We start from the raw sequence: 27,624 nt of genomic DNA, 5'->3' as shown, positions 1-27,624 counted from the left end.
CCCGGGATAACACGAGTTGGTCACGAATGGGAAGCCCCATACCATTCGTGACCAACTCGTGTTATTCCGGGACAAGCCGAATAGCGTCTTGGAGGTTACGGAAAGGGCCGAGTGGTGACGACTGGCCCCATACAACACATATACACATATATCAACTGAGCTATCTCTCACCTTCCCATTATGCATAGCATATGTCGTCGGTACAGAGCTAGGGATATAGATACAACTCTCAACCATCCATTATCGTTGAAGTGTGTCCTTCCTCACTCTCTCTCTCTTTATTCCAGTGAATGTAGGCCATCGGCCCATGATATAACGTTATACATTAGCAGCCTTTAAGCTGCAGCGACAACAATTATTAGCAGAGAAGATGAACATGGCAAGATTTCTTAAGATCAGAGGACTATCATTACTCATCAGTCGGTTAAACTGACACAGGGTTGGATGGGTGGAAACATCGACAGGGATAAAACGTTTACGTAGATCATCATAAGCAGTGCATATCAATAAGAAGTGGTACTCATTTTCTACATAGTTACAGGAACACATTTCACACCATCTTAAGCTTTTTCGTTTATATATATATCTACCAGCTTCTTTATTCAACTGATGTGAACTATACCTGAACTTTGCTCAGGCAGTACGAAATTTCTTGATGGTTCAACACTAAAACTAAATATATATTGAGAATATAAATAAGTTTCCCCTCACAACATCCATGCATCTTTAGTTTCCAGCATCATTGTTTTATCTCCTTGTTCCAATTCCTCCCTCAGAGTTCGTCACGGGAAACATCCTCCGGGTCACCTGATATGATGGGTTTCCTTCTCACAGCCTTTCTGTTCGTCCATTTATCCCCGGCTCTAAGTTCAGCTTCCGTTTTCTCCGTCATCTCTTTGTCTTCCTCAGCAAACTCCTCAGCATCGTGAATCATCTTCTCCAGATCTTCAGGCGAGAGTGCATCTCCGTGGAGGTCCTGAATGGCAATGCTATTCTTATTTCCCGTCCCTACGTCCTCGGCCGTGACCGTCAATATACCATTCACGTCTATCTCAAATGTAACATCGATCTGGGGGTCCCCTCTCGCCGCTGGAGGAATTCCTTTGAGTTCAAACTTCCCGAGGATATGGTTGTCCTTCGTCATGGCTCTCTCGCCTTCGTAGACAAGGACCTCCATCACATCCTGGTCGTCCTCTATTGTTGTAAACTGCTGTGTCTTCTTGGTAGGGATGGCTGTGTTCCGAGTGATAATCTTTGACATGACGCCTCCAATGGTCTCGATGCCGAGACTCAAGTGATTGATTTCTATGATATCAAAACATTCATCCTTGGTCTCGTCGTAGGTAGCATAAAATGCTGCAACAAGGGCCGCTCCATAGGCTACTGTCTCTTCTAGGTGAATGCCTATCTTTGGTGCCTGGAATACAAGATCCACAGCGTTAGCCTTGACCTAGGGAACTCCCAGGCAATACACATGGGTGGTTATTCCCATGTACGTGAGACAGGAACTGTTCAAACATGACATTGCATCGCTGGGCATACTAGGTGATTAACGAAAACATTGTTCTTTTCGCCTGTCATCAGCGTTGCGTTTGAAATGGGGAATTCATTATGAGGAAAATAATGAGGTGAGGTGAAATTGGGTTTAACGTTGTGCTTGAGAATATTTCGCTGATATGACGACGTGCATGCGTGTGTATGTGTATGTGCGGCTGCTTGTACTAGCCCAGACTGAAGCTGGTTTTATAGTGCTACCCCGCTGAGATACCATGCCGCAGTGAAGCATGAATACCCCACTCAGACACATTATACTGATTTCGGGCCGACCAGTCCTTGTTGTACCCATTAATTAATGCCGAGCGCCAGGCAGGGACCAACAAGTACCATATTTTAACGTCTATTGGTATGACGCGGTCGGGGATATGATATGCTATCTGATATGCTACTGATATGCTACTGGTTCAATTTGATACCCATGTTATGCAGCTCACCTTCCCATCAAAGAATTCCATGACCAGTTGCTGAACCTTGGGTATCTCACTTGCTGCTCCGACCAGAACAATCTCGTGGATGTCCGTCTTGTTCAAGTATTCCTCTTCTAAAGCGGACTGCATGTAGTTTAAAGATGATTCAAACAGGTCCTGACAAAAGGAAGCGTAACTGTAAAAGAATGTTTATGTAAACACATGATCAGTCAAGGCTTGCGACAATATCTTACTTCTGGATTATAGACCTGGTGATCCCTTACTCAATGAAGATTCAGATATTGAATTCGTCATTATCCGTTATAGTTTAGATGGAATATATACATGCTTGATAAATGACATGATAAAATAAAAGGAATAAGATTATAATAACCCTTATGTTTGCCCCAACACCAGTGTAATAACAAAGTATAAAATAATGTGAGTGAGTTTAGTTTTACGCCGCACTCAGGAATAATCCAGCTATATGGCGGCGATCTGTAAATAATCCAGGCTGGACCAGACAATCCAGTGATCATCAGCATGAGTATCGATCTACGCAATTGGGATACGATGACATGTGTCAACCAAGTCAGCGAGCCTGACCACCTGATCCCGTTAGTCGCCTCTTACGACAAGCATGGGTTACTGAAGATCAATTCTAACCCGGATCATCACGAGTGCAAAAGAATGTATGTAACCTAGCAACACTGTAATATACATGTTGTACCTGGCAATATTGTAATAATCCACCTGTATGACCTAGCACCATAATAGTGCATGTATAGCACCTCACACCTTAATATGATCTTACATCAGCAAGCACCATTCTGTTATTTTATCAGTATAGCTGTACGTACTACGTAAAGTTCCTCCAGCTTAGCTCTAGTGAGGACTTCAGAGAAATCATGGCCGCCCATGAGAGACTCGATCTCCACCCGAGTCTGATGCTGGGATGACAGGGCTCTCTTCGCCTTCTCCACCTCACGACGCAGTTTCTGGATGGCCCCGCTGTCCTCCAGTAGGTCCTGCCCTGTCCTCGTCTTGTATTGTTTGATGAAGTACTCTATCAGTCTCTGGTCGATGTCTTGATCGCCTGAGAATGTATGGAAGACATGTAATGCCATATACAATATACGGCACTATGTTGTATTGTTTTAAAAGTGATGTTATTTGTTGATAGAATAATTTACACAAGAGAATAAATGTAGAGCAAACAAATTGGTATAGCGATGCTACGAAAAATATTATTGCGTGTCAGGTACACATGTGAAGAATGTCCAAAGCAATGATGGTATTACTAGTGTTCACATTGGTCAAACTCATCTGGATGAATCTGCGATTCGATCATATGATCATAGGTTCCTTGCTCGCCTAAGGGAAGTAACTCTACACAGTGACCACGGAAGATCACCTGTACCTATCATGTCAGTAGCCATGTGTTGCAGCAGGATGAGATCAAGGTGAACAACGTCGACAGCAGCACTGTCCACATCCTTACCTCGATGCGTGTCGCCATTGGTGGCCACCAACTCGATAACGCCATTGTCGATGGTTAGGATTGACCCTTCAATCGTTCCCCCTCCCAAGTCAAACACCAGTACGTTCTTTTCTCCATCTAACTTGTCAAGGCCGTACGCTATAGAGGCAGCAGATCTACAATATACATGTTTGTATTAGGATCATCCATCCATCATCATCATCATCATCATCATCATCATCATGCCATTTTATCAATTTATTCATACAGTTATAGATGTCTCATATTAAATAATTTCACCATTTAACTGAACGAGTCCCCGTGAAATTACCTGGTCGATAGATGAATAATGGGTATGGTGCAACGTATTTCTGTAAACACACAGAAGCTCCATTCACATTACATGGAACATTTGAATGGTAAGTTAAATATCATCTGCCTCACTCAAATATATACTACCAGCGTGTTTGCATACACTTGGGAACTGGATTTCACCAACATGTTAACAACGTTTTTATAATGTTATATGGCCAAAAACAGTACATCAAGTACATCGACATGACATAAGAATTTCCTGTTAGTTTCATTTGTTGCAACTTTCAGACATGAGTGTATACTACCTTACATAGCCGTATCAAATATCAATTTGCCGATAGTTTCGATTGTAGCAACTTTCAGACATGAGAGTCTACTTTCTTATGTCCTTCGGTATTTATAACAGGTCTCGAAATACCGTATTTCCTCTTGTAAGCACCGGATCTCTAATAAGCGCCGGGGGTAAAGCAGCGGTTTCGAAATATGCGCTGGGCCTCTAATAGGCATCGGGTCTCTTATAAGCGCCGGGTATGTTTTTCATAAATGTATTCTCCCTTGATACAAAAATAGATTTATTAATTACTGGTCCCTTTAGTCACAACTTCCCATCCCCCCACATGACGTCGAAGCTGCAATCTGGGGATGTCATGTACATAGAGAGGAAATACGGCATTCATCCCTTTAGACTTCTTGAGAGATTAGGCTCTACAACACTGGAATAATACACGTCCTAATGCCAAAGCTAACCTTTCTAGCGATTTAATGCAGTTTGGGTTGTATACTTCCCATGGAGTTGAAAATGCAACCTGAAAGGTCCGCTGACTGTGGTAATAGGGCAGTATGCCACGAGCATTAAATTAATTGCAGACACATGCTGTTATCATTATTTATCCTTATTTTTGGCATTGTTATTGAATAAGAAATAGTTGGAAACTGATTTCTGTATTTTGTAGCTGATTTGAGGTCAAGGTCACAATAAGTTTCACAATTCAAGAAACAGATCAGTTTTCGAAGACAGACACAAGGGTGTTCTATACTACTCTTCAAAAGTTTAGGCTCACTTAAAACACTCACTATATGCTTTGTATATATATATGGTTACATCGAAGATTGATTTCTCCACTAACTTGGGGGAACCAACTACAAACTGTATGCAGATGAATTGCACGAGGATCATGCATCAAATTGCTGAAAGCATGTGCAAATATGGTGCTTGTGAACAGATGCGTTGTGGTGTAAAGAATTCGCCAATTTTCACTGATATTCATCACTTACTGAACTCATGACAATAATCTTTTCAACGTTACGAATTTGTTTTACAATACATCAGTTCATGTGTAAACAGTACCTTTAAACAGTGTGGAATATTTTGCAAATTTAGTTAGAACAGTTGCCTGAAGTAAGTGGCTATATTTAACACTAGTGAGTCTAAACCTTTGATGAATAAATAGCACCAGTAAATGTGTACATTTCGATATAACAGCAATTTGAACAACAAGTTTAGGCTGGTGAGAAATAGATGTAGCGTTAATGGGAATACACGACATCATAACACTGACGGTTCGTTGCTGACACGTAGAATGTTCATCCCAGCAATGGTGCCGGCGTCTTTGGTTGCCATCCTTTGGAGGTCGTTGAAGAAGGCAGGGACGGTGACGATGGCGTGGGTGACGTTTTCTACAAGGTAGTTCTCTGCTATCTCCTTCATCTTCGACAACAACATGGCCAAGATCTCCTCGGGAGCGAACACCTTGTCCTCTGACCCAACTCTGACTTCTATGTACGGATTGTTTTCCTTGTGTATTACCTAGTGGATAAACACGTATTCTTCTTTGATCGAACTGTAACCTGAATCTCACGTCTATTACCTGGTGGATAAACAAGTATTCTTCTTTGACCAAACCTCAACTTGAATCACTAGTTTATTACCTGGTGGATAAACATGCATTCTTCTTTGACCGAACCTCAACTTGAATCACTAGTTTATTACCTGGTGGATAAACATGCATTCTTCTTTGACCAAACCTAAACTTGAATCACTAGTTTATTACCTGGTGGATAAACATGTATTCTTTTTTTACCTTAACCTGAATCTCCTGTTTATTACCTGGTGGATAAACCTGTATTCTTCTGTGACCGTTCTGTTACCTGAATCTCACGTTTATTACCTGGTGGATAAACAAGTATTCTTCTTTGACCAAGCCTCAACTTGAATCACTAGTTTATTACCTGGTGGATAAACATGCATTCTTCTTTGACGGAACCTCAACTTGAATCACTAGTTTATTACCTGGTGGATAAACATGCATTCTTCTTTGACCGAACCTCAACTTGAATCACTAGTTTATTACCTGGTGGATAAACATGCATTCTTCTTTGACAAGTATTCTCCTTTGACCTTAACCTGAATCTCTTGTTTATTACGTGGTGGATAAACAAGTATTCTTCTTGGACCAAACCGTAACCTGGATCTCGTGTGTATTACTTTATATATACACAAATTAATGCATACATTCTACTCCGATCAACCCTTCGCCTGAAGTCCTCGTATATTACCTGACAAATACACACATTAGGGTCCATGTATGGAAGTGTTATGTAAACGATAGAACAGTGCTGCAAAATAGAATTTAGCTTTGATATAAACTGCATAGAGCTTGCATATTTTATAAAGCCTTGCATTTAAGGCCATGTGACCCATAGTGCTCAGTATACAATACATGTACAAAGTGCACTGCTTCTACGGTTGTACAATAATCACGAAAGTTTATCTTGGAAGATGTCTTTTCAAATGCAAAGATACATTCTTGATAAGTGAAGAATTTGTTGATGACATAAGCTGGTATAACTATAAAAAATAGGGTAACTATAACAATAAGGCTGCAAAAATATTTCTCTGCTCGACTGGAATCAAGGACATTCCAAGAGGAAGTGAAACTCGTCATCAGTGGAACGTGGATTACAGTTTGTGCAGAAAAAACATTTGGGGAGGTGCACATTACATGCAGTTGTGATGCATATTTCATGCAGATTTGATACACATTGCAGACAGTTCTGATATACACTGCATACATTTCTGATTGGCATTGCATATAGGTCTCATGTCCTTTGCAACCCCATGGTCCCTAGTGTGGTGACCTACCTTCAATTGCTGGTGATCTCCAGCCCGATGTTTATATTGCATTGTGCATAAAAGTTTGTATAACTTTACAGTTACATGCTAGTTTTATATCTGTGATAATGTAGTTATTTTACTGTCCGTCGATTACAGTTGTTGTTTTTTTATAATTCAGTTGAGTTTCATCTGAATTCATAGAATTCATAACTCTTTAACGTCACGATATGGCTGAAATATTGCCGATGGGCTATAAATCTTAACTCACTCGTGTCCTTTGCAGGAGTGAACGCTACGTAAGCGTCACACTGGCCCCCTGTATGTACATTTCATACAGTTCCGATAGACATAAAGCCTTGACACACATTACATGCAGCTTTGATATACATTGCATTCAGTAGATTGGATTGTACTGATGATGTGGTTTTTACTCGCCTTTCATACAAGACATAGAAAACTCGCGTAAGTAATTACATTTTGGTGGATCATGACGAGTAAGTTTGATATGGGAGAACAGGGTGGTGCAGGACTTATTTAACTTGAAGTGTTCGAGGCCTAAATGTTTACAGGATATTCAATCGATCAACGCTCACAATGCACATTTCTTTCTGTTAAAGGAGTACACACAAACACGCACGCACACACATGCGAATTCCACCTACCTTGAAAGGATATCGTTGTATATTGCGCTGCACGGACGGGTCATCCCAGGTGCGACCAATCAGACGTTTGACGTCAAAGATGGTGTTCTCGGGGTTTGTGGTCATTTGGTTCTTGGCGACGTCTCCGATCAGTATCTCCCCATCCGGGGTGAACGCTACATACGAGGGGGTTATCCTGTTCCCCTGTTCATTGGGGATGATCTCAACATGATCGTTCTCACCCACAGCTACACTGAAAGCACAAAACGTTAACATTTCAATGTTTTTCACTTGAATGTATAAAATTTCCTTGTTAAAGAGAATACGTTTGCTGTGTTTTGCGCAAGTTATCTTTGGTTCACCACTTGATCAGAGAGTACAGTGAGCGTGTTCGTTTATTTACTAAACTCTGCCAGAATCTCATATGGTCATCGGCATACGTCCATCACGTAGGGTCATCTCAGGACAAATAGTGGTTTACAGCTTATTGTCTATAACATATTCGTATAGAAAATAACAACAAGTTGTTAAACTATTGTCGGATCATACACATGACCATCCTCGATAATCTCCTGGGTATACGTTACGATGACACTCCACTATACCCTGGCATTCGTGGCCAACTCGTGCTATTCCGGGACAAGCCGGATAGCGACTCGTGCCCCTCTGGAAGGATTTCATAATGACGCATGAACATCAGAACTACTTTAAACAGGAACGATAACTCTATTCTTGTTACTTGTGGTACTTAATATCACCGAAGTAATCATACATTGTATTGCTGTTTATGTTTTTTCAAGGAATTAAACCTGTTGATACAGCTAAAAGGAGATAAACTTATTTGTTACAGACTTATTCTGGCGTAATTATTTCCAGATGTTCACCTTATAGTTTCAATTAAATTTCTAACATAGCGTTTGATTATCACAAAGAGGATTTGTTTTATTAAATATGTAAATAAACTTTATAAAAGCTACATTAAATCCCAAAGCAGAAACTCAAAAATGACTTTAAAATATTTCTCAAACTGAACATTCGTGTAACCTTGCTGTCATACACCAAGTGGATTTTAAATGAAAAATATATGAAGGACCCCCCCAAAAAAACGTCACACTTAAATTTATCCCGAAATGTGAAATATAAGCCCAATGTGAAAGATTAAAGTTGATAAGTTACATACAGATATATGTCTAATATTATTGTTTTGAACATTTTGAAACGATTTATAACTACATTTCCTAAAATTGTTGGAAGCGCACGTACAATCTCCATAGCAAGCCCGCAAGATCGTCAGAAATACCCTCAGTTGGACTCATGAGAGCCGTTATGTCAACAAACGCACGTGCGTGTATTTGAATCTCTCACCGTCAATCGCATGAATCTTATCAAAAACTTCATAAAGCATCAAAATTCTGTTAGCTAATTTCTTTGTGATTTCTATATGACGATATATACTTTACATGATTCTTTAAACAATGACATAATGCAATACACGATTGAAGTACTCGGGATTATTTTGACCAAAGCACCGCAGTCACTTACGCTCGTTCTGATTAGTTTATCGTATTTTCGCACATAACAAGCATCGATAGGGGGATGAGTCGTCTTGGAGGTAACGGAAAGGGGCGAGTGGTGACGAATGTATACCGTGGATGCATCCACGGCCTGGCCCGAAGATTTTATCACCTCCCTTGGCTGGCTTTTTATCCAGTCAGGTGTCTACGCTGGGAAGTTGAGCGAACCAATCACAACTCATTTTCGCTTCTTAAATTATCTAGCCGTTTAAAATTGGCAACACAATTAATGCAGAGTAACTCTGAAAGAAGTAGAAGGAGCTATTTTATATATTTTGGAAAGTTTCAGATCTGTCAATGTGTTTGTATGTTTTCCTCAAATATCTGAGTGGCACTGCGATTCGCATCCAGGGACACTATAATGTAACGGAGAGTGATCGTAATGACCACATGACTGACCAGGGTTAGTGGGGAGTGATCGTTTGTTTGTTTGCTGCTCCAGCTACCGTACGTACGCTTCTAACATTTACGAAGATAGATGCGCGTGCCTGACGTCCATAATTCCCAAACACAGTGACGTGTCCTCGGAAAAATTAGTTTGGCGATTAAAATTACAACAAACTTTACTTCCGATCCTATTTTGGGCGAGATCAATTTAACTTCAAGACACTTCATGTACTAATGGACCAAGTATGTATGGATGCTATCTTACGTTTCCTTCAGTCGCAGCCTGTCGTTTATCTAGACAGAAGTCCAGTGAAATGAAAGGAGAGGACAAAATGGCCGCTAGCCATACACAGTCAATCCAAGATGAAATCAGAAATCAGAACTCAGAAATATTCCAGCAAAAAGATGGCTGTCTGTAAATATTCGAGTGATTGATATCATGAACATGATCCGACGTAATTTAAATACAATGCAATCTTCAGAGTGACCCAGCCTAACTACAACATCACCTTTTGTCGCCTTTAACGACCAGCAAAGGTTGTTTTGGACCTATATCCTTAAGCCTACACATTCCGAAACCTATGAATACACAGTGGCAAAATGTAACATGTTTTATTTGGGATTACATTTTCTCAGTTAAGTACAGATTCTAATTAGTACGTTTTGGGTTGAATCCCATCTGGGACTCGAACCCACACCCTCAGAGTCAGGCGCCTAATCGCCGGTACACAAAGTCAGCCATCTAACCCACTCAGCCATCGCGGCTTCCACCAAACTGGAAGTCAGACAACTGTTAATATAACTAGAATCTCTTTTACTGAGAATGTGAATGTTACACTGAAATCTGCCTTTCTGGTGCCTGCCGTTGAGAACAGCTTTATGTGTACAGATGGGCGTATCGCCATAAAATTTATTCGTTTATCCGAACTGTTTTTCATTGGGAATGGTGCAAATGGATTTTGTTTAAAACAAAATACGACTGAGTGTGGACCAATCAAAAAAGGACCTACCAGGTATAGTCTGTTCCAAAATCTATTGCTATTACAGTTCGTAACTTCTCGGTGTTGTCGTTAGTGGAGGGTGTTTCACTGTTTGTAACTGCTTGCACGGGACTGCATGTTGCCCCTAGCAACAGCGCCACGCACATAGCCTCTGCGTACATGTGGCTGTTACCTTCAGGTAGCTCGCAGTAACAGCTTCTTGTATTCTGAAATAGATTTCCATGGTGCTTATACATGTGGAAAAACAGTGTGCGAAATAGTTTCCAACTTGTAACTGGGTAACTTCTTTGTACAGTTTGTCATATGTGCCCTTGTCAAACAGAATCAAGTTGTTCAACTTGTTCAAATGTTGTTAGTCAATCAGGGCAGCTTTGCCTGAAAGTTACAAAATAATTCACTCGCCCGCAATGTGAATGTTGACCCGGGTTTCATCATTAAGCTGCTAATGTGGTGATCATTTTTACCAGGCCATAATCTTGTACGATTTAAAAATTTATTATATCCTAACAAGTCAGAGAGAGTGATATATTTCCAAAATGACCCCATGAAAATTCACTAGCTAGTCGGGCCAGTGACTGGAGATTTACTGGCCCGACTGGATTTTCACAAGTCACAGGCCAACGGGCTAGTGGCTATTTCGCACACTGGTTACAGTCGACATTTTGGAGAGATGCATGTCAAATAACATGAGACTACATCTTTATTTTGTTTTCTTCACGCAGAATTTAAATCAGCAATATTTCGCGTATTTCTGGAAATTGGATTACTAAGTCCAGAGTCGAAGGGGCACCATGGCCAATATTTGGAATATTAATTCAGTATAATAATGAAGGAAAATGGCGGAAAATACGTAGAGGATTTATCATCTGTGTTTTCACATGGATAATATTAACCGATTAAAGGAAACTAGGTTATTATTTCATATTTTCAAAAACACGAGTGATGAATTCTATTTATGGTGTTCCCATTACTGTTTCCCTTTAAGAAATAAATCCATCAAAATTAAACATACGAAATGCGCCGATACCTTACGTTCATATTGTGCGTAGTGATGCATATCTCCTTGACATATTCATTCGTTGAGGGGGCGGTGGGGGTAGCCTAGTGGTTAAAGCGTGCGCTCATCACGCCAAAGACCCAGGTTCGATTCCCCACATGGGTACAATGTGTGAAGCCCATTTCTGGTGTCCCCCGCCGTGATTTTGCTGGAATATTGCTAAAAGGGGTCTAAACTAAACTCACTCCCTCATTCATTCGTTGAAAAAATGTTCCTTTTATTTAAAAGACACTTGACTAAACAGTGAGCACTGATATCCCTGTATCCCTGATCACTGATATCCCTGTATCCCTGTATCCCTGGTCACTGATATCCCTGTATCCCTGGTCACTGATATCCCTGTATCCCTGGTCACTGATATCCCTGGTCACTGATATCCCTGATATCCCTGATCACTGATATCCCTGTATCCCTGATCACTGATATCCCTGTATCCCTGATCACTGATATCCCTGATCACTGATATCCCTGTATCCCTGATATCCCTGTATCCCTGATCACTGATATCCCTGTATCCCTGATCACTGATATCCCTGTATCCCTGATCACTGATATCCCTGTATCCCTGATCACTGATATCCCTTTTTATACATTGTCTCCAACATCAAAGTATACATGCTATTTGAATGTTAAAACAATTTAGTTCATCAATATCATCAATACACGACTAGTTTCACCAGTGTTGTATCCTCCCGTAACAAGGATGTAAACTGACTCAAGAGATTCAGTATCCACCGTTTCCGTTAAGGAAACTGCCTCGTGAAAATGTCGTTCATGCCGTCGGAGTTAGTTTGTGATTGACAAAAGCGGGGTATGAGACGAATCCCGTAAAGCCCACATCCTCCCTAACAAATTATGATGAAGAATTACACAGTCCACACAGTCAACATATTTCTTTCGTTTCGGGTACGATCCTAATTTTCACTAGTACCAGCATAACAAGTCAAATGCCGCGTTAAAATTAGTACACTTACCTCTGCGAATGAAACACAACTGAAGATGGTGGTGACTGCTGCTTCGTACTTGCATCATCTGTGCGTTTTCTCCAAAGATATTAGATCACAAACGTAACGCCACGGTTATTTCTACAAATTCATTGTCAACAATGAATAAACAGCAGCCTCAATAAGCTGAGCCTTAATGCGACGAGTTCTCCACACAACACACCTCTAAGCAGCGTGGCATACATCGATTGGCTAGCACGCCGGTCAGACGCTCTCTGATTGGTTAGTGACAGTCACACTTCCTGAAACAGCTAGTACCGCCTACTGGTTCAATGTTTGTAAACAACGTGTAGCAACTGACGAAATTGTCTGTACAGCTGAAGCAATACGGAGACGTTTAACACACCGAGCGTGGCATATTTAGTTGCGTCAGCTGGTATTGTGAGACGTTATCGACTGTTTGTTGTTTGTTTGTTGTTTAACGCCGTACTCAGTAATATTCCAGCTATATGGAGGCGGTCTGTAAATAATCGAGTCTGGACCAGACAATCCAGTGATCAACATCATGAGCATCGATCTACGCAATAGTTGAATCTGAAAAACAGCAGCCAGTGATTGGCATTATGAGATTCATCTACACCATGGTGATCGGGACATTTGTCAACCAAGTCAGCGAGCCTGACTACCCAATCACCCGAGTTGCCTCTTACGACAAGCATGGGTTGCTGAAGACCAATTCTAACCCGGATCTTCACGGGTCGGTTACCGACTGAAGTATAGGGATAGTTGTTCATATCATATTGCTTTGAGAGATACGCTGTGGTCCCGCCGCTTTGTGTAATAGTTCAGTGGTATATCGAGGTATCAGCTTGATATCAGAGAAAAGACACGCCAAATTGAAGCTTCGACGTAACTATTTTTTCATTCATAACAAACTTAAATGCATTGTGGGAATGTAAACATTGCGAACGTTTGCCGTGCCGCTGTTTAATTGTGAGTCGAACTGAGACATCATATCCGTCGAAAAACAAAAACGCAATGTTTAACCAGTGATCTTAGCCGAATGAAGCAACTGCAAACCAAGAAACGGGGTGCTACGGAGTAGTTTACTGTAGGAGGCTGTACGAGGCGATGACAACGGACATGCATCGTGACGTTTCGAATAATTCGTATGTAATGTGACCAAGTGTGGTATTTTATCTATTACCCACGTCTTACATGCATTAAATTGACAAAATAGCGTATTTTTTATATTTTTATGGTTTCAAACCGGAACCAGTTTCATAAAGAGGTTGCGGAAGAGTTTTGTACTGTAGTACAATATTTGCTTGACGTCACATTGTAATGACGTCACTGCCTTGGTAACCGACGTCACGATGCATGAACCACAGCACTACCCCACCTCCCTACCCTACCCTACCCCTAGCTCTACCCCAACCTTACTCCCTACCCCTCTAGCTCTACCCCAACCCTACCCTACCCCTACCTCAACCCTTACTCCTACGTTGGCTCTACACCCGAACCCTCCTACCCTATCCCCACATGGGCCCACCCCTAGCCCTACCCCAACCCTTCTGGTACCCCCTAGCCGTCTGTTGCCCAACCATTACCTCTAAAGCCTACCCCAAAACCAAACTCCCCTAGTCAACCCCTCAGTCTACCCCAACCCTTACCCTACCCTTAGCCCTACCCCTAACTCTACCCCTACCCCTACCTCTACCCTCCTACCCTTACCCTACCCCTAGCTCTACCCCAACCCTTACCCTACCCTCTACCCTACTCCCTACCCCTAGCCCTACCCCTCTACCTCAGCCCTTACCCTACCCCAGCTCTACCCCAACCCTTACCCTACCCCTAGCTCTACCTCAACCCTAACCCTATCCCTAGCCTCTACCTTACTACCCCTACCCTACCCCTACCCTTTTCTCTCCCTAGCTCTCCCCCACCTGGCCCTGGGCCTACCCTTACCCTAGCTCTACCCAACCCTACCCCCACCCCTAGCTCTACATCAACCCTTACCCTACTGAGAGCCGACTACCCTGGTTCGGACGGCCCTCTGTGTCTACCCTAGCCATCGTCAACCCTAACGTAACCCCCACTATCAACCCCTACCCTCTCTACCCCTAGATTGGAGAATATTTGCTGACTTGTTCTTTAAGAGTGAGTGAGTGAGTGAGTGAGTGAGTGAGTATGTGAGTGAGTAAGTATGTTTTTACGTCGCTTTTAGCAATATTCCAGCAATATCACGGCTGGGGACACCAGAAATGGGCTTCACACATTGTACCCATGTGGGGAATCACAGAGACAGGCGAACGCTTTAACCACTAGGCTACCCCATCATCCCTAAACAAACAAGAAATTACTGGATGATGGTATATTTGATTTGGTGGTCAGTCTCTCAGACCCTAGAGAATATATTTAAAAAGGGACCATCTCAAGTCTAGTGTGTGAGTGAGTAAGTAAAGCTTTTTGCTGCTTTTAGCAATATTCTAGCAATATCACGGCGGGGGACACCAGAAATGGGCTTCACACATTGTACCCATGTGGGGAATCGTGACCGGCGAGCGCTTTAACCACAAGGGTACCCTCCGCCCTAGTCTGTCTCACTGTCTCTGAACCACATTGTTTTCCCCTACTGCCTAGCCCTCTCTGCAGTGCTAAAGCCCTCAATAAAGCAAGTCTAGATTTCCTCAGGTTCTGAATCTCTGGTCTCCCTGGGGCTCCTTTTCAATTTAAATGGGCTTGTTTGTTACTATCAAACTTATGTATATTCAGAGACTAAGCATTAGTCTACATGTACCTACCGCCCCGATTCTTCAAGATAAAACACGTAATGAAGGCCAAGCAGTAACAGCTCTGTTGACAGCGAAAAACATTTATTGTCGACAAGACATTGCGAAATGGTTGGTTTCATATCAGACACTCTCAATAATAAACATGAAATCTGTAATTTGTCAAGAAATGGCATGAAATTGTCTTCGGTAACTTCATCCTCATTACACATTCATGACTACTAAATCAAACGTTACGGATCGGAATGGGAAATTTATTGATGTCAACTTTTGTAAAATGAGAAACATTTTTACAGAAGTTGACCTTTGAATTTTCCCTTTTTGTGTATCACTTCTAAATGTCGTTGAAAGATGTGAAGGATCAGAGGTAAAGATGTTCCTTGCGATAAAACAGGTAAGTCCATAAGTTTAAGATTTAACTAAATAATGAAAATATCTTATTCGCCTCTATCATGATATTTGAGTAAAGTATCGTGTCATTTGAATAAAGTACCGTGACATTTAAGTAAAGTACCGTAACATTTCAAAAAGCGATTAGAATACATATCATTCCGCATCATTCAGCTAAAAGGAACTAACTCTAAAATGCTTTCGTGACCAACTCGTGTTATTCAACTTCTTGGAGTTTACGGAAAGAGGCGAGTGGTGACGAATGTCTAAAATGCACCACCATTATCTGACATCTTTCATACAAACTCGTGCCTTTCCGTAACCGGAATGACACGAGTGTATCCGAATGACGTTAAACAAGGTGTAAGGGAGATAACTCGAAACACTCCGTTATAAGTCTTCGTGAGGGTGGGAAGACTTGTCTTCTTTCTCTTCTTCAGGCTCTTCTCCGGCTGCTTCGTAGAGCTTACTCGTGATCGGCCTGACGACATCCTCCAGTTCCGTCTTCTGTTTCTGATAGTCTTCAGCTGAAGCATCCTCGTGACTATCCATCCATTTAATAGATGCGGCTACAGCTTTCTCGATCGTCGATTTATCTCCAGTGCCTAATTTGCCTCCAAGTTTACTTTTGTCGTTGATTTGGTTTCTTAAAGAATACACGTAATGATCAAGATCATTTCTCGCGTCAGTCCTCTCCTTCACTCTCTTATCTTCTTCAGCAAATTCCTCAGCATCGTGAATCATTTTTTCCATGTCTTCTGGCGACAGTCTGTTTTCGTCATTCTGAATGACAATATTATTCTTGTTTCCCGTTCCTATGTCCTCGGCCGTGACCGTCAATATACCATTCACGTCTATCTCAAATGTAACATCGATCTGGGGGTCCCCTCTGGCCGCTGGAGGAATTCCCTTTAGTTCAAACTTCCCGAGGATATGGTTGTCCTTCGTCATGGCTCTCTCGCCTTCGTAGACAAGGACCTCCAGCACATCCTGGTCGTCCTCTATTGTTGTGAACTGCTGTGTCTTCTTGGAAGGGATGGCTGTGTTCCGACTGATGATCTTTGACATGACGCCTCCAACTGTCTCGATGCCGAGACTCAAGGAATTGACGTCGAGGATTAGCAAGTCCGGAGTTTTGCTGTTTTCGTCAGTACCGAGGACTCCTCCCTGAACGGCTGCTCCGTAGGCTATAGCCTCGTCTGGGTTGATGCCCCTTGTAGGTTCCTGGAATACAGTGAGTGAGTGAGTGAGTGAGTGAGTTTAGTTTTGCGCCGCACTCAGCAATATTCCAGCTATATGGCGGCGGTCTGTAAATAATCGAGTCTGGACCAGGCAATCCAGCGATCAACAGCATCAGCATCCATCTGCGCAATTGGGAACCGATGACATGTGTCAACCAAGTCAGCGTGCCTGACCACCCGATACCATTAGTCGCCTCTTACGACAAGCATAGTCGCCTTTTGTGGCAAGCATGGATTGCTGAAGACCTATTCTACCCCGGATCTTCACGGGTCTCCTGGAATACAAGATTCTTGAGATAGTCAAGAGAAAAAAGTGAATATCGATTATTTACAGACCGCCGCCATATAGCTGGAATATTGCTGAGTGCGGCGTCAAACAACAATCCAACCTAGCAAAACTTGGTCAACTAAACATGTCAGGGAGTGCTTGGTCAGTCGTGTTCATGGTCACTCCTAAGATGTGTTAATGGAACGCACCCTTCCACTAAAGAACTCCTTCACCAGCTGCTGAATCTTTGGAATCCTGGTGGAGCCGCCGACCAGAACGATGTCCTGGATGTCCGACACCTTCAGGCTCCCATCCTCAAGGGCCGACCTCACGGGTTTCAGAGTCGATTTAAACAGATCCTGGTTAAAACACACAACAATAGCATTAGCATCAGAATAATAGTTCATCTGTATGATCTAACGCCAGTGTAGAAATCCCTGTGTGTATGACCAAGCACAGTGAAATGATTTCTTTATATAACCCAGGACAGTCTTGTAATCCCTATACATGAACTAGTACCAGTGCAATAATCCCTGTATACCATCAAGGGTGGTGTAGTAATCCCTATACATGAACTAGTACCAGTGCAATAATCCCTGTATATCATCAAGGATGGTGTAGTAATTCCTGCAGATGACCTAGTACCAGTGCAATAATCCCTGTATACCATCAAGGATGGTGTAGTAATCCCTATACATGACCTAGTACCAGTGCAATAATCCCTGTATACCATCAAGGATGGTGTAGTAATTCCTGCACATGACCTAGTACCAGTGCAATAATCCCTGTATACCATCAAGATGGTGTAGTAATTCCTGCATATGACCCAGTAAAAGTGAAATAATCCCTGTATACCATCAAGGATGGTGTAGTAATTCCTGCACATGACCTAGTACCAGTGCAATAATCCCTGTATACCATCAAGGATGGTGTAGTAATTCCTGCATATGACCCAGTACCAGTGCAATAATCCCTGTATACCATCAAGGATGGTGTAGTAATTCCTGCATATGACCCAGTACCAGTGCAATAATCCCTGTATACCATCAAGGATGGTGTAGTAATTCCTGCATATGACCCAGTACCAGTGCAATAATCCCTGTATACCATCAAGGATGGTGTAGTAATTCCTGCATATGACCCAGTACCAGTGCAATAATCCCTGTATACCATCAAGGATGGTGTAGTAATTCCTGCATATGACCCAGTACCAGTGCAATAATCCCTGTATACCATCAAGGATGGTGTAGTAATCCCTATACATGAACTAGTACCAGTGCAATAATCCCTGTATACCATCAAGGATGGTGTAGTAATTCCTGCACATGAACTAGTACCAGTGCAATAATCCCTGTATTCGACCCAGCACAGACAAATATAGACTAACATCTAGTCTCTGAAATGAACATATTTTACAGAAACAGTTCCTAAATGATAATCATAAAATATAATAAAAAGGAGCCCACAGACTTTGGAAATCTAGACGTGCTACATAATCTTTCTTGGATATATTTGTTTCAGTGCCTCTGTGACAGCCTAAGTGAAATAATCTCTTAAATAACCCAGCACAGTCGTGTAATCCCTAATATAAACTAGTACCAGTGCATTAATCCTTGTATACCATGGTGTAGTAATTCCTGTATATGCCCAGCACCAGTGAAGTAATCCCTGCATCTAACCCAGCAGTGAAATAATCTTTCTATATATCCCTGCTGACACTCATAATACCTATACATGACCTAGTACCAGAGTAATAATCCCTGTATATGACCCAACACAGTGTAATAATCCCAATCTATACGATCTAGCTCCAGTGCAATAATCACTGTATCTCATCCAGCGCCAGTGTAATGATCCCTGAATAACCATAAGGCTACCCCACCACCCCTCAGTAATAGATGTAACCATATATTGAGACAATGTTATATACTCAAAGTTAAACTTTAATGAGTAAAACAGCCCAGTGTAATGCGATTTAAAATAGCTTTGATGGGACTGTCGAAATTGCAACTGCGGTATAAATGGGATCATTTTGTCACGATATCATCTTTGACATTAAATATATTTTATGCAAGGTAAGAATTTACCTAGATGTGTGTCTCCATTGGTGGCCACCACCTCAAACACGCCATGGTCGATTGTAAGGATTGACACGTCAAACGTTCCCCCTCCCAAGTCAAACACCAGAATGTTCTTTTCACCGTCGGACTTGTCAAGGCCGTAAGCTATAGAAGCAGCAGTTCTGAAACATCGAATATTTCTGTTAGCATCAACTAATCAGCATCAACAACAGCAGCAACAGCATCGCCATCAACATCAACATCAGCAACGGCATCTGCAGCAGCAGCAGCAGCGTCAGCATCAGCAGCAGCAGCAACACCATCGCCATCAGCAGCAACATCGGCAACAGTATCTGCAGCAGCAGCAGCAGCAGCGTCAGCATCAGCATCAGCATCAGCAACAGCATCAACATCACCATCACCATCACCATCACAATCACCGTCACCATCAGCAGCAACAGCATCAGCATCAGCAACAGCAACAGCATCACCATCATCTTCCCATCACCATCAGCAGCATCAGCATCTGCATCAGCATCAGCAACAGCATCAACATCACCATCACAATCACCGTCACCATCAGCAGCAACAGCATCAGCATCAGCAACAGCAAAAGCATCACCGTCATCTTCACCATCACCATCAGCAGCAACAGCATCAACACCAGCAACAGAACCAGCCGCAGCCGCGGCACCAGCAGCAGCAGCATCTTATTAACGTGTACAGTCAAGAGACAGCTTTGTACAATATTAATGTGAAAACAACCCGAGAGGATCCGGGTTAGAATTGATCTTCAGTAACCTATTCTTGTCGTAAGAGGCGACTAACGGGATCGGGTGGTCAAGCTCGCTGATTTGGTTGACACATGTCGTATCCCAACTGCCTAGGTCGATGCTCATGCTGTTGATCACTGGATTATCAGGTCTAGACTCGATTATTTACAGATCGCCGCCAAATAGCTGGAATATTGCTGAGTGCGGCGTAAAACTGAACCCAGTCACTCAATGTGAAAACTTTTCACGTACGGTTCGTTGATCAGACGGAGGACGGTGAGTCCAGCGATGGTGCCGGCGTCTTTGGTTGCTCTCCTCTGGGCGTCGTTGAAGTAGGCGGGGACGGTGACGACAGCGTGGGTGACGTTCTTGCCCAGGTACGTCTCTGCTATCTCCTTCATCTTTGACAACACCATCGCCGAGATCTCCTCGGGAGCGAACACCTTGTCCTCTGACCCAACTCTAACCTTGACGTATGGTTTGTTTTCCTTCTTTATTACCTGGTGGATAAACATGTGTTCTTCTTTGACCAAACCTTTACCTGAATCTCTTGTTTATTACCTGGTGGATAAACATGTGTTCTTCTTTGACCAAACCTTTACCTGAATCTCTTGTTTATTACCTGGTGGATAAACATGTATTCTTCTTTGACAAAACCTTTACCTGAATCTCTTGTTTATTACCTGGTGGATAAACATGTGTTCTTCTTTGACAAAACCTTTACCTGAATCTCTTGTTTATTACCTGGTGGATAAACATGTGTTCTTCTTTGACCAAACCTTAACCTCAATCCCTTGTTTATTACCTGGTGGATAAACATGTATTCTTCTTTGACAAAACTTTAACCTGGATCTGTTACATATTATCTGATGAATAACTGTTTTACCTGTCAATACAAATGAACCATAAACCCAACCCATAAACTGCATACTACCTTGATAAACATATAAATAAACTTCTAAATATCCAACTGATAACATCCGTATTATAAACTCTGATTCCAGCCATATATATTGTGCCATGACATTCCGGTTAACCACCACGTACCACTAAAGACAAAAGTAAAGAGCCTGTTGTCATTTTGGCAGAATATTGTTGATGAAATTAATCACTCACTCACTCACTCAACCACAAACTCAACCACTCATTCACTCAACTTCTCAACTATTCCACTACTCAACCACCCACTCATGTAAGAATATATCGACTGATTTTGCAGAAGACTGTTAATGAAATTAATCATTCACTACTCATCCTCTCACTCAACCACTCACTCACTCAACCACTCACTCACTCACTCACTCAACCATTCAAGCTCTGAACCACTCAACCACCCACTCATGTAAGAAAAATATAGACAAACTGTTGTCACTCATGAAGAATATTGTTAATGAAATTAATCATTGACTCTCACTCACTCACTCAACCTCTCAACCATCCACTTAACCACCGACTCACGACTCATCCACTCATCCACCCACTTATAACTCAGTCTCTCACCCACTCTACTAACCACTCAACCTCTCACTCCACTCCACTCACTCACCCGCTCATCCACTCAACCTCTCTCACTCAACCAAACTACTCATCTCTCACTTATCCACCACCGACTCCCGCTCATCCACCCACTCTATAACTCCTCACTCACTCAACCACTCAACTCATCCACTTAACCACTCTATAACTCAGTCTCTCACTCAGTCACTCACTCACTCACTCACGCAAAATCACAACCCCTTCATGGTGGGCACTTAACGAAACACTCAAATCCATAGAGGTGCAGCTTCCACGTCATTCCACTTGGATGATGAAATAATCACCTTGAACGGATAATACTGTATATCATGCTGCACAGACTTGTCATTCCAGGGACGTCCAATCAGACGTTTGACGTCAAAGATGGTGTTCTCGGGGTTTGTGGTCAGTTGGTTCTTTGCGGCGTCTCCTATCAGCCTCTCCCCATCCGGAGTGAACGCTACGTAGGAGGGGTGATTCTGTTCCCCTGTTCATTGGGGATGATCTCCACACGGCCTCTCCGGTACACCCCCACGCTGAAACACGAAACAATATAACTGAAGACTCGGTATCACCCCAAAGCATAAATGTTTTTGCATAAATCCAGACCTGTGGAATCTTCCAAACTGGGACGAGTGAGTGAGTTTTAGTTTTACGCCGCTTTTCGCAATATTCCGGCAATATCACGGCGGGGGACACCAGAAGTGTGCTTCACACATTGTACCCATATGGGGAATCGAACCCGGGTCTTCGACGTGACGAGCGGACGTTTTAAACACTAGGCTAGCCCAACGCCCCACCTGGGACGAAACTGGACCGGCGTTGGTGTCACCTTCTGTGTCTAAAACATGCCTTTCTACTCGGCATATAGCTGTCGTCGTTACCATACATCGAGAGTATATTGTTACCCCAACACAGTGATTGAGGATACGCGTTAAGGACAGGTGAGGTGAGGTGAGGTGAAATGGGGTTTAACGTCGTACTTAAGGATATTTCGCTCATATGACGACGTGCATACGTGTGTACGAGTGGCTGCTTGTACCAGCCCAGACTTAAGCTGGTTTTATAGTGCTAGCTCACTAAGATAACATGCTGCAGTTAATCATAAATACCCCACTCAGACACATTATACTGACTCCGAGCCGACCAGTCCATGCTGTACCCATTAATGCCGAGCGCCAGGCAGGTACGTTAAGGGTAGACAGATAAACTGTTAATCAACATCGAAGCATAAAGATAGATGAGTGAGTTTGGCTAATGCTTCTATTACAGCTGCTACTACTACTACTACTACTACTACTACTGCTACTGCTACTACTACTACTGCTACTACCACAGCTGTTCCAAATACTGCTGCCCCTCTTTGGTATCCTCCGCCATAATCTTGCTGGAATATTGCTAAAAGCGGAGTAAAACCCCACACACTAAGTGGGAATCGAACCCGGGTTTTAGGCGTGTCGAGCGAACGCTTTAATCACGGACCTACCGCAAGATAACATACAACAAATGTAAGTAAATATTATATGCCAATTGCCACTTATGTACTGACCAGGAGTAGGTTGTTCCCAGATCTATTCCGATCACAGTTCCGAAGTTCTCAACTTTCGGCTCATTGTCCTCCGATTGTGCGTTCCTACATGTTGCCATTAGCAACAGGATGACGTATGTTGGTATCGTCCCCATGTTTCTGTGTATATGGTGGTACGGTTTGACTTTGTGCCGTGACAATGACCGTGTATTAGAGCACGACGTGACACGGGTATCGTTCTGCTGTACGATAACAGTATCTGCCCCGTTTGTTGAACGTGACGGAGGGTACAAATCTGTTGTATGTGACGTTGCTTAGTTCCGTGTCACGATGTTTGCTTGTCTTTCTGTCACACAGTGGATCGCTCTGTTATACGTGACACCATGTATCACCCAGTCGGTTGGCTGTGTCTGATGGCCTGTGCGTAATAAATCAATGAAAACTTATTAATGAAGAAACGCTATATTGCTAAAACAAATTACTACTTCTACATCGATTACAGAAGCTACTACTACTACTACTACTACTACTACTACTACTACTACTACTACTACTACTTCCACCATCACCACCACCGCTGCTACTACTACAACAACTACTACCATCACTACTTCTACTACTACTATATATACTATACTATACTGAAGACCGCCTCCGTGGTGTAGTGGTTAGAGCGTCCGCCCGGAGAGCGGAAGGTCGCGGGTTCGATCCCCGACCGCGTCATACCAAAAGACGTTAAAATATGGTTCTTGTTGGTCCCTGCCTGGCGGTCGGCATTAATGGGTACAACAAGGACTGGTCGGCTCGGAGTCAGTATAATGTGTCTGAGTGGGGTATTCATGCTTCACTGTGGCATGGTATCTCAGTGGGCTAGCACTACAAAACCAGCTTAAGTCTGGGCTATTACAACCAGCCGCATATACACATACACACGAATTGCACGTCGTAATATGAGCGAAATATTCTCAAGCACAACGTTAAATTTCACCTCACCTCACCTCACCTCACCTACTATACTATACACTACACTACACTACACTACACTACACTACACTACACTACACTACACTACACTACACTATATACTATCCTGTTACTATATAACTACTATTATTACTACAGCTTTTTCAACTACGTATACCATAGCACCATTCCCACCTCTCTTCAAAATCCATGCCATAACTGTTACATATAGCCCATTGAAATGAATTCTCATAATCAGAATTCATTTGTGACAATTATTCGTTCCGTTTCCAACTCGATCCTTCTTATCATGGTATTGATTTGGTCAGCCAATGAAATACCGAGTTAAAAATAGCTCACCGGCGTTATGAATGAAACGATAGTATGGTTACCGAATAGCTTGAGCGTATCTATGCTGGAAATTGTTCGATCGTGCGGCATCAGCTTGGACGTTTCCACAGCAGGTAGGAGCTGCTATTACAGGTGTAGTTTGGAGAATATAACAGCTATAAATATATACTGCGCTGTTTGTATGCGTGGCCTGAGTTGACTGGTTAAAGTTGTCTTCACGTTGTTTAATTGGCTATCGACAGTTGTAGAGAACATAGTATCTGAATGACACGTAGCACTTGCCGCCAAATGACGACAGTCTGGTGAAATTTCATGTCTACATTATGTGACAATGGTCTATTAACTATAATATTGAGCAGTCATGCATTCTGGTTTCGTCACTTTAATTGTCACGAATATGCGATTTAGTTCACCAAATATTTATATTTTAGCCGTTAAGTATTATTGTCATATTTTCATTCTATATATCAAATATATTTTGTAATATTATTCCAATTCGTTTGCTCCCTTCAGTCGGGTCCAATCTAATCACATTTTTAAAGCAATGACCTAGAATTATTTTTTTCCTAGTAAGTCTATTTTTGTATACACACATATACATACATTTATTGTTTTGTACATAATGCGCGATTTGTAATATGGCTGAGTCTTGTATAAATTTTCTTCGTAAAAAAATAATTAAAATTAAAATAAATTATCTTCGTTAAATTTGATAACTACTTCTGTGGCTATCAGTACATTTAGTGTATTTCATTTTAGTGCACAAATAACCGGTTTTCAGTTTAGATGAAAATATTACCCGTGAAGGTCTGGGTTAGAATATTGATCTCCAGTAACCCATTCTTGTCGTATGAGGCGACTAACGGGATCGGGTGGTCAGGCTCGCTGACTTGGTTGACACATGTCATCGTATCCCAATCGCGTAGATCGATGCTCATGCTGTTGACCACTGGATTGTCTGGTCCAGACTCGATTATATACAGCCCGCCGCCATATAGCTGGAATATTGATGAGTGCGGCGTAAAACTAAACTCACTCACTCTCTCTCTAGTTAATAAAATCAGTTTGGAATTACAAATAACAGAAATATCCACCAAATCTCTAATGTTTGTACCCAATAATAAAATAAATGTCAAAATATACTCAAAAATCACAGCAAGTATGTAGATAGATGCTCATTCTGTTGATCACTGGATTGTCAGGTCCAGACTAGATTATTTACAGACCGATGTCATATAGCTGGAATATTGATGAATGTGGCGTTAAACAACAAACAAAATAAACACAGCTGATTCAGAAAATGTTTCATATCCATCAGAATATATAATAGTTGAAGCAGTTATAAAATCTACATCTCCAGGCCTCTAACAATACTTCCTCGTCACATTTTTTAACGATTGGGAATGCAAAACAGTCTTATTATGTATGTTATACATCTTTGGAGGTTTTACACCCTAGGTTGCTGAGGATGTCTCCAGTTTAGTCGATGGCGGGTTTCAATTTACTTCGTATCTTACTTTGTCTTAAGTGCACGTGTACGCGGGCAGAAAGCGAGCCGCGTTTGCCAAGGAGAAACGAGGTGAGGTGAAATTGGGTTTTAACGTCGTGCTGGAGAATATTTCGCTCATATGACGACGTGCATGCATGCGTGTGTATGTGTATGTGCGGCTGCTTGTACTAGCGGAGACTGAAGCTGGTTTTTATAGTGCTAGCCCACTGAGATACCATACCGCACTGAAGCTTGAATACCCCACTCAGACACAGTATACTGACTCCGAGCCGACCAGTCCTTGTTGTACCCATTAATGCCGAGCGCCAGGCAGGGACCAACAAGTACCATATTTTAACGTCTATTGGTATGACGCGGTCGGGAATCGAACCCGCGACCTTCCGCTCTCCGGGCGGACGCTCTAACCACTACACCACGGAGGCGGTAAGGAGAAACGAAGAAAATCATGATGCATGTGTAGATGTTTTCGGGTTAGATTATAGGTCCCCCAGCACCCTGTGCTTTTCTCACCGTGGGGATTTAGGGTGAGAATATAGGCCCCAGGCACCTGTGCTTTTCTCACCGTGGGGATTTAGGGTGAGAATATAGGCCTCCAGCAACCTGTGCTTGACTCACCGTGGGGATTTAGGGTGAGAATATAGGCCTCCAGCAACCTGTGCTTGACTCACCGTGGGGATTTAGGGTGAGAATATAGGCCCCAGCAACCTTTGCTTGACTCACCGTGGGGATTTAGGGTGAGAATATAGGCCCCAGCAACCTGTGCTTGACTCACCGTGGGGATTTAGGGTGAGAATATAGGCCTCCAGCAACCTGTGCTTATCTCACCGTGGGGATTTAGGGTGAGAATATAGGCCTCCAGCAACCTGTGCTTATCTCACCGTGGGGATTTAGGGTGAGAATATAGGCCTCCAGCAACCTGTGCTTATCTCACCGTGGGTGTTGTATATTTTTAAACATGAAGGATGGCTGATTCTCAACAGATTTAAATACATGTACACTGATTTTCAAAATATTTTTCGGAAAGAGAAACTTTATACACTGAACTGGACACCGCTTCTGAAGTGCGATCTGTCTCTATTTCCCAAAAATGAAACGTGATACCTCAAACATCATGAAATGAGAATAATATGTCTTTGAAAAATGAATCAATTACACTTTAACGCTATTATATATAAAATATTTAGCTTTAGATTTACACTTCACCTGTATGTTAACAGTATTACATATTAAATATTTAACATTAAAGTTACACATCACCTCTATATTAACAGTATTACATATTAAATAATTATCATTTAAGTTACACATCAATTACATGTTAACGGTATTATAAAAACGGTATTATATATGAGTGAGTGAGTTGGGTTTTACGCCGCTTTTAGCAATATTCCAGCAATATCACGGCGGGGGACACCATAAATGGGCTTCACACATTGTGCCCATGTGGGTATTATATATGAAATATATAAAGTTAAGTCAATTACACTCGTCAAAGCAACTATACATCAATTAGTTAACCCTAAAGTTACTCTCAATTACACGTTAACGGTATGATATATCACAATTAAATGACCCCAAAACGTGCGAGATAAGATTACATTATCACATTTCTCTGAAATTGCCGTACATAATGCTACTTACCTTTTAAACCAAGCCTAAAGAATACTTCACGTGAGCGTCTACCGGCACGCTGTGAGAGCAACACGACACGCACCTGCTCATACGTGGCTGTATGCATTACACTTGTCGGTGGTA

The 27,624-nt window shown here is 42.2% G+C and overlaps 3 protein-coding genes across 3 annotated transcripts; all 3 read right to left on the bottom strand.

The window, feature by feature from the left end:
* Nucleotides 1-61: 61 nt before the first annotated feature.
* LOC124264169 (endoplasmic reticulum chaperone BiP-like) lies at nt 62-27,624 on the bottom strand. The gene is given in 9 exon segments (XM_046698909.1): nt 62-1,417; nt 1,992-2,141; nt 2,825-3,060; nt 19,257-19,411; nt 20,255-20,502; nt 21,823-21,992; nt 21,995-22,053; nt 23,067-23,463; nt 27,511-27,624. Coding segments are annotated over 8 exon segments (1,797 nt in total). The 5' UTR covers nt 23,201-23,463; nt 27,511-27,624; the 3' UTR covers nt 62-772.
* Nucleotides 3,471-12,982, bottom strand: LOC124264171 (endoplasmic reticulum chaperone BiP-like). Its single transcript, XM_046698911.1, has 6 exons — nt 12,509-12,982; nt 10,487-10,683; nt 7,537-7,768; nt 5,319-5,566; nt 3,776-3,815; nt 3,471-3,620 (listed from the first exon to the last, which is right to left on the bottom strand). The coding sequence occupies exons 2-6, from the start codon at nt 10,636-10,638 to the stop codon at nt 3,591-3,593; spliced, it is 702 nt and encodes a 233-aa protein (XP_046554867.1). The 5' UTR covers nt 10,639-10,683; nt 12,509-12,982; the 3' UTR covers nt 3,471-3,590.
* LOC124264170 (endoplasmic reticulum chaperone BiP-like) lies at nt 15,381-17,601 on the bottom strand. The gene is made up of 2 exons (XM_046698910.1): nt 17,379-17,601; nt 15,381-16,884 (listed from the first exon to the last, which is right to left on the bottom strand). The coding sequence occupies exons 1-2, from the start codon at nt 17,574-17,576 to the stop codon at nt 16,051-16,053; spliced, it is 1,032 nt and encodes a 343-aa protein (XP_046554866.1). The 5' UTR covers nt 17,577-17,601; the 3' UTR covers nt 15,381-16,050.

Source organism: Haliotis rubra, unplaced genomic scaffold (assembly GCF_003918875.1).
Source record: "Haliotis rubra isolate DU_JTF1 unplaced genomic scaffold, ASM391887v1 Scf911, whole genome shotgun sequence".
NCBI lineage: Eukaryota > Metazoa > Mollusca > Gastropoda > Lepetellida > Haliotidae > Haliotis > Haliotis rubra.
The sequence above is the reverse complement of the archived record's forward strand: the minus strand, read 5'-3'. Positions and strand labels throughout refer to the sequence as shown.

Excerpts from the sequence above, each read along its gene's own strand:
- LOC124264171 (XM_046698911.1), bottom strand. The coding sequence starts at position 10,638 with ATGTACGCAGAGGCTATGTGCGTGGCGCTGTTGCTAGGGGCAACATGC. Across the intron at positions 5,567-7,536 it reads TACAACGATATCCTTTCAAG|GTAATACACAAGGAAAACAA; the intron begins GTAGGTGGAATT and ends TTTATCCACTAG. Across the intron at positions 3,621-3,775 it reads ATTATTCATCTATCGACCAG|ATCTGCTGCCTCTATAGCGT; the intron begins GTAATTTCACGG and ends TGTATATTGTAG.
- LOC124264170 (XM_046698910.1), bottom strand. The coding sequence starts at position 17,576 with ATGAACTATTATTCTGATGCTAATGCTATTGTTGTGTGTTTTAACCAG. Across the intron at positions 16,885-17,378 it reads AGGAGTTCTTTAGTGGAAGG|GAACCTACAAGGGGCATCAA; the intron begins GTGCGTTCCATT and ends ACTGTATTCCAG.